At 35.7% G+C, this 7,873-nt stretch overlaps 1 protein-coding gene and 1 long non-coding RNA gene across 2 annotated transcripts; both read left to right on the top strand.

The window, feature by feature from the left end:
* Positions 1 to 9: 9 nt before the first annotated feature.
* On the top strand, positions 10 to 317 carry LOC108166040 (uncharacterized). The gene is made up of 2 exons (XR_001776344.1): positions 10 to 96; positions 179 to 317. It is a non-coding gene; the product is annotated as an uncharacterized LOC108166040 (long non-coding RNA).
* Positions 318 to 2,518: 2,201 nt separating this feature from the next.
* LOC103461017 (uromodulin-like) lies at positions 2,519 to 7,867 on the top strand (the record flags this gene model as incomplete). The annotated part of the gene is made up of 5 exons (XM_017303560.1): positions 2,519 to 2,707; positions 2,932 to 3,708; positions 5,956 to 6,158; positions 7,363 to 7,514; positions 7,836 to 7,867. Coding segments are annotated over exons 1-5 (1,219 nt in total), but the record flags the coding sequence as incomplete, so codon positions are not given.
* Between the last annotated feature and the right edge of the window lie 6 nt (positions 7,868 to 7,873).

Below are 7,873 nucleotides of genomic sequence, written 5' to 3'. Positions count from 1 at the left end.
TAATTGTTTACTTTTCCCAGGTTTGTCGAAGCAGAAAGTTACGTTCTGTATCAAGCTCTGCTGCATTGAAGCCCATCACCACTGGACCAATAGTCTGTAAGTTTAACTAATWGGTATTTTATCAGAAGTAATAAGGAATCAATGATCATGTTTCTTMYYTTTTTCTGCTYRTCTGYAGGGACCAAATGAAGAAATACATCACTTCTCATTACATCACTTCTGTAATGTAATGAGGTCGGTTGAAATAAGAAAAATGTGGCATTTAATTGACCTGAGTTTTCTGATCTGTTACTGAAATTAAACTGAAATGAAATATATGTTCTTTGTTTTATTTGTATTTTATTGTCAAATTTAATTTTATTTCAATAGCTTTTACCTGGAGATTTCTCCAGATTGTCTGAATCTTTTGATGATATAATAGACTGTATACAATACAGTCCCTGAATTCCTTGCAATTATATGTTGAGAAACTTTGTGAACTGTTTGACTATTTGTTCACACAGTTGTTCAGAGTGGTGACCTTTGCCACATCCTTTCTGGTGAATGACTGAGCCTTTAAGGGATGCTCCCTTTGTACCCAATCATGACACTCACCAGTTTTTAATTAACCGGTTCACCTGTGAAATGTCCCGAACAAATTGTTTTTTAACCACTCCTGAACTCTTCCATGTTTTACCAAGATACTTCCTGGAACAATTTATGTAAAAAAAAGCTTACATGTCATAAAATGGAATAAAATATTAAGTAAATCATTTACATTTAAACAGCAGACTGAGTTTAGAGGCATTGTAAAGAATGATAAGAAGTTATACGATAATATAATTACATTATGAGTCAAGTCTTTAAATAAATCAGGCATCATAAAGCAATTCTCCAAGGCCATAAGGAAACACAATGTGTGTTTTAAAAAGACCTAGAATCAACCAGAAAGGTGAAGTATTGTGGTTAAAATATCCATATTGAACAAAAAAAATGACTTAAACATAATAAGAGTTTTTCTTTTTCTGTGTCCAACAGTGGTGGAGAAAGTACTCAAAAAGTTTACTTAAGTAGAAGTACAAATACACAGACAAAAAGTAAAAGTAAAACTACCACATTAACATTTATACTTAAGTAAAAGTAAAAAAGTACTGGCTTTTAAAAATACTTAAGTATTAAAAGTAAAAGTACTTGCCGAATGGATTACCTAATCGCTAATATCATTAAGTTTACCGATCATATTTAATTTCAATGCATTAGAAATGTGCCATTTTAATGAACAATGCCACAGATAAAGTATGTTTTTATTGTGTTTACTCTGTAACATAGTTAAGACTTAGATATGTGATTCTATGCATCATAATTTCAGGGATGGAAACATCTCCTGTCCTAACATAACATGAACTTCACTTTTTTTTGCCACTAGTGGCTTTTATTTATAAAGAAATCCAACAGAAAGGGGATGGAAAGAAGGTGGGTGGGAGAGGACAGGCAACCAAGAAGCCAGTAGCAGAGTTGTAGTCAAGACCACCTAACCCAAGACAAAGTGAAGACATTTTTGTAGAAATGTAGTGAAGTACAGATACTTACTGTAAAATGTAGTGGAGTAAAAGTAGAAAGTAGAAAGTATCCATTATTAAATATACTTAAGTAAAGTACAAATACACGAAAATTGTACTTAAGTACAGTACCTTGTTACTTCCCACCACTGGTATCCAACTAAACAAATAAGGAAAGCAGGTGTTTGAATGTTTACTGAACAAGGTGCATTAACATAAGAATCACTGGGAGAAGTATAAAATCATCAAAAATGGGCAGATAAAATGTATAAAATTTAAAGACTTTTTTTTGGGTAATGACACAAGTTGAAGACATTTCCTGCAGGGAGAAACATGCATTTCTTAAATATGATTTTGGCCCATTTCTCTTTAGAAACTGACTTTTATTCTTGAAAGTTTTGCTGGAGTTTTCCATCCACTCTAGTCTTCAGTCTTTCCATGAATTTTCATTTGGAGTCCATTTGCATAACAGGGCTTTTCTGGTAGCTTTGTTTCCCTCTCTTCCTTTCTACCTGTTTTTTGCCCTTATGCGTCACTTATGAGCAAAAAACATTGAATTTACATATGCCTTCCATCCATGTATATCCATATCTTCCAGTTCAACAATATTAACCAACAGTGTGAATTTGCATTTCTATTTAGTGTTGATACTTTGCATAAAGGAGCATTGCCGTCATTGTAAGTCTTACAAAGAGTACGAAATGTTCAGGGAGTGGCACCATGAGTAATTCCCACTGCAGATAAAACAGCCATTTCCAAACACGTGAGCTGATGACCCCAACCTATTTTTTTCAGACCATCAATTAGAACATTTTCCTTTCTATTTCCTATGAAGCTGTATAGTTTTACAACTTCAGCTTAAGTTTCTCTTCTTCTTTGATTAATAAGTAATCTTTGACATCAATCCCCATCACTTTGATGGACCTATAAATTCTCACCCTCTCCACAAACATTTAGTTTCTTCCTTAAGGAAAGCAATACTGCAGACTAGGAACGTTGCACCAATACGTTTGTTTGTTTGTTTGTTTGTTTGTTTGTTTGTTTGTTTGTTTGTTTTTTTCATCAGAAGAGAGTGTTTTCATCTCAGGAGTTTTTTGCTGTGAATTTTTCAAAGATGGAAGTGCCCTGGACAATATTCATGATCCTACTGTTGACAAGAAACACTTCAGGTAAAACTTGGATATTTTTTTCGCTCCATCTTGGATTTAAAACACAAATGTGTTGCAGATCAAGTCAAATATAAAAATATGTAAAAATATATATATATATATCTATGGAAAATTAATTCTCATGTATTCGACAAGAAATGTATGCGATACGTCTAGCTGGTGGAGTGTTTCACCTAATAATATCTACATACATCTAAATAACATTCTGCTTTGTTTTTTTGCAGCAACACTGGTCACCAGCTGTGATTCTTGCCATGGTGAAGCCTCCTGCTTGGAGTCCAGAGGAAGAGGCGACTCTTTTACCAGCTTCTCCTGTGCTTGCAGAGATGGTTTTGTTGGTGATGGTCTGACCTGCTATGACAGAAATCTCTGCAACAACTCTCCGTGCTGTGAGCGAGGTTATCGGTGGTCTCCAGACCTCGGCTGTGTTGACATTGATGAGTGCTCTCAGCAGAGCTCCCCGTGCCCAGATCATCAGATTTGCTCCAACAGASCAGGGTCCTATGAATGCCTGCAGCCTTCCTCCAACAGCAGAGCAGGTCTCTCCTCCCAGTCGGTCCAGCTCAGCTGTGGAGACGCAGTTTGTCCTCCAGGCATGGACTGCATCCAGACTGATGGCAATGCCAGATGTGCCGATCCCTGTGAGCACTACTCTGTAGTGGAGGATGACTGGCGTTCAACAAACAACACTTCAACAGATATTCACTGTGACCAAGACATTGAGTGGCGGGGCTGGTATCGAATGTTTTTGGAACAAAATAGTGCCCGGATTCCAGAGAGGTGCATCGCTGAGAGAAGGTGTGGGACACATGCTCCATTGTGGATCACAGAACCTCATCCAGGGGTGTTAGATGGAATTGTAAGTCGTACTGTATGCTCTGCCTGGAGTGGCTCCTGCTGTTATTTTAGCACACACACGGTCTATGTCAAGCTCTGCCATGGAAACTACTATGTCTACAAACTAGCAAAGCCATCAACATGCCATCTTGCATATTGTGCAGGTAATGCTTTATTTATTTTTTATTTATTTATGTCCAACATGATAGAAGTATAAAATCACACACATGAACAAGGAATGTAAAGGACACATATTTTGTACCACAGTAATCTTAACATACTCAAAAAGGAGTAGGAAGAAGTAAGAAATTTATGAAGTCCTACCCCATAAACTCATACTATATTTTCAGATCGACCCTCATTATTCAAATAAAAACCTATATATATAAAATAAACATAGGTTAATTAATTTTCCATTTTACATATGGCTTATATATATCTAACTATATACATCCATACCCACACACACACTCATGCGTTCGCCTCAATTTACATATACATTAGTGCTATCTCTCCCCCTTATTTCTATATCTCGGGAAAATGACCTTCTTATATCTCCTTTTAAATTGTATAAAATTTTCATTTTGTTTTAACTCCTCATTTAACTCGTTCCATAGCTTTACCCCATGGATTGAAATACAAAAGCTTTTTCTTTTGTATACTACAAATCCTTAAGTTTGAGAAAGTTATGGCTTCCCTTTTCTTTCAAAAAATATGTTCCGTATGAGCTCACATATCAGTTTATTTGATGCCTTAAATATAATTTGAGCAATTTTAAATTCCACCAGATCTTCAAATTTAAGAATTCTAGATTGTAAGAATAACAGGGTTTGTGTGCTCATATGAACTGACATTATGGATGATTCTAATGGCTCGTTTCTGTAGGGTACTTAGTGGATGTAAAGAGCTTTTGTAATTAATTCCCCACACTTCTGAACAGCATGTTAAATATGGCAAAATCAGAGAATTATAAAGAATATAAAGTGATTTATTATTCAGAATGTTTAGCTTTAGCCAGGATTGATATGCTTCTTCTTAGTTTATTCTGCAAATGTTTAATATGAGGTTTCCAATTGATTTTGTTGAAACTGAACAAAAACCCATTCTAGAGTTACATCCTGTATCTGAGTTTGAATTTGAGTATTGCAAGTTTCCAAAAACCATGATTTTAGTCTTGTCCAAATTTAGTGATAATTTTATTATCAAACAGTTTCTTTAATTTACCAATTTTGTCATGAGGTGTGGGTGGATGATGGTGAAGGAGAATGCAGGCAGGCCCAGGTCGGAGATGACAAAGGTGATTTGATGAAGAGTATTTGCTCAAAAGGTCCACAATGAGCATGCAGCACAGTGATCCGAAGTAAACGCTAATCACTGGTAGTAACTGCTCTTAAACACTGGAAACGTGAGCAGACGTCAACACAGGACTTGAAAGTGAGACTGTGACATGCAAGTATGACAAACGACTGGGTAGACGTACAACAATTGACAAGGACCCAACCAGAGACAAAGACAATAGGTGGACTTAAATACACAGGGAGTAATCAGGGGAACCAGACACAGCTGGGAACAATCAAGGGGAAAGACAGGACAGCACAGAGACTCACAAGAAACAGAACCTAGAATAAACACAGAGAAAGCTCAAATCCCCACAGATTTCTGAGGCAACTATGGAAAGATGTTGTAAGTTTTCACAAGAGACTAGAATATTTGTGTCATCAGCAAATAACACAAATTTTAATACATTAAACACTTTGCTTATGTCGTTTATATACAAATAAAATAAAACTGGTCCCAGTACTGACCCTTGAGGTACCCCACACATAATCTCCAGACAATCAGATTCAATATCTCCTATCTTCACAAATTGTTTTCTGCTCTTTAAATAATTCCTCATCCAGTCCAAAACTACTCCCCGAATTCCATAACGTTATAATTTTTTAATTAAGATAATATTTATTGTGTCAGAAGCTTTCTTTAGATCTACGAATCCCCCGACAGCTAATTTCTTACTATCTGCTGCACTGGTAATTTCTTCAATTAAGTCAGTTATGGCTAGTGATGTTGATCGATTTGCTCTGAATCCATATTGACTGAGTAGTGTATGTTTGTCTATGAATTTTTCTAGTCTCTTCTTAAAATATTTTTCTAGAATTTTAGAGAACTGAGAGAGAAAAGAGAAAGGTCTATAATGTGTGAAGAGGTGATTATTGCCAGTTTTATAAATTGGTATGATCTTTGCTATTTTCATTTTGTTTCATTTGCTTCATTTCCAACATAATAGCATCATCCCAGCTATTCACATTGTTTTATCAAAATAATCTCTTAATCAATGTTATTAGGAACAGACAGGTGGAGGCTGTGGCCTTTACACCTGAACCTGAAATGCCTCTTTGACTTCCGTTTTTCAGAAGTCGAAGAGCCTCCTGTTCAACTTACTTGTGGCCGAGATAAACTCCAAATAGGACTGCATCTCAATAGCATGCAGTCCTTTGGTTTGGATCCATTCTCTGGACACTTTGCTGCTCGCAACTGCTCAAGGTTCAGAGTTCATGGGGATGTTGTGTGGTACGAGGTGGAGGCTCGATCCGGCGCCTGCGGAAATATAATGACGGTAAAAATCTTTTGTTTTTTGCTGTGTGTTGGATTCTTATCTTGTCACTATCACAGTTTCACAGTCAAACTGAAACTCAGAGGCCATTATCTGTGTTATCTTATTGGGTCACTAGTGGAGAACAAGGTGGCAGATTACTCAGGTAACTTCAGTCAACCGGGCAAACTAAACCAGTCATTCTTCAGTAACACGTCTCATTCCAACATAGTGCTTATTAAAAAATAATGTCATAAACCATTTTTGTAGACAAAATAATAAAGAAATGACTATGCCATGAAGACCTTTCTGATGGCTGGCTGACTTATAATTGCTAAAGGCTATAGCTTTAAATTAAAACTTACAACAAATGGATAAAAGAAATATTAAGTTGTCCAGAAATGGTCAGAGTTGATGAAAGCAGAAAATTAATTTAGACTTTTAAAGGTATTTTATACAACCTGCTCATTCCTGAACAGAAACTACTTTAAATAACCTACATTGACTTTTGACAGACTTAAAAGATCATTTCCAAATTTTCTGCAAAGCACATTTTAAGTTTCAAAAATGTCCAATCTGTCTACAGGAACATTTTGAGTAATAAATAATAACTAATAATAAGTAATTATCTAATAAATGCTCCAGAATATTACTCTTTAGAAAGTTCTAGAAAGTAACTGGTAAATACAGACTGTAGTGTGAGGAGGTGGTCAGTCTGTTTACTTCAAATACAAGCAAGTTTAAATAAACAGATGCTATATGTTTTTATGAGGTTTTAATGAATAGAGATTGCAAAGAAAGTCTGGTGCTATCTGTAGAAGTATTATAATGACAGAGAAAATTAAAAGCTGAAACCAAATCTTTGCTGGTTCCACTTATTTTTATGCATGTTGTCAGCGTGACAGCACAGCTGGCTGCTCCAGGAAGTTAGAAAAGCTGAAGTTTAAAACTCCCTTTAGTTAATGCTTTGTTGATTAAATTGTTTAAAATAAAAAGAAGAAACAGAAATTAACATATTCATGACAACATCCATTCTCACCAAGATCAAAAATGTTTTTCTAGTGTGTTCTTTACCACTCTCGTAAGTATGAAATTAAGATTTGGTCCAAAAAATTGATTTTTACAAAGGTGACTTTAACTTGTGTAACTGGTAGACAAATGGTACCTACACCACTGCTGCCTAACGTACTTTTACTCTGATGTGATAAATTAATCTTCTGTCTTCCAGATCAACGGCACACATGCCACCTTTGGAAACAATTTATTTCTCTACTCATCAAACAATGAATCCTTCCTGCTTCCCAAGAGATTTCCATTCTCCTGTTCGTATCCCTTGGAAACTGACACCAGTCTGAATGTGGCTGTGAGACCAACTTTAGAGTAAGTCGCCGTCAGATCAGTATAACTGAGCTGGTAGATTATGTGGGGAGAGTTTATCTCTTTAATTAAAAATGCACTTTAATCCAGCTTTTGACCACAAATTAGTGTTAGTTCATCCAAATCCTCCACGATTTCACAGATCTCCTATGCATCATCATTGCAATATATCACTGAGCTTGATAGATTGATAGATTAATAGATTGTGCTCTAACCATGAGAAGATTTTCAAACAATCTAAATTACCAAAAAAATTAGAATAAAAACAAGTCTTGGAAAATAAATTCCTGAACTGCTTGATAAAGATGCTTGCTGTCTTGCCAGGTGGGAACGAGGTATTTCAGGTACAGGTGTAAAGGCCA

This window comes from Poecilia reticulata, unplaced genomic scaffold (genome assembly GCF_000633615.1).
Source record: "Poecilia reticulata strain Guanapo unplaced genomic scaffold, Guppy_female_1.0+MT scaffold_461, whole genome shotgun sequence".
In the NCBI taxonomy this organism is placed as follows: Eukaryota; Metazoa; Chordata; class Actinopteri; order Cyprinodontiformes; family Poeciliidae; genus Poecilia; species Poecilia reticulata.
Note: the sequence above shows the minus strand (reverse complement) of the source record. Positions and strands in the feature narration are given on the sequence as shown.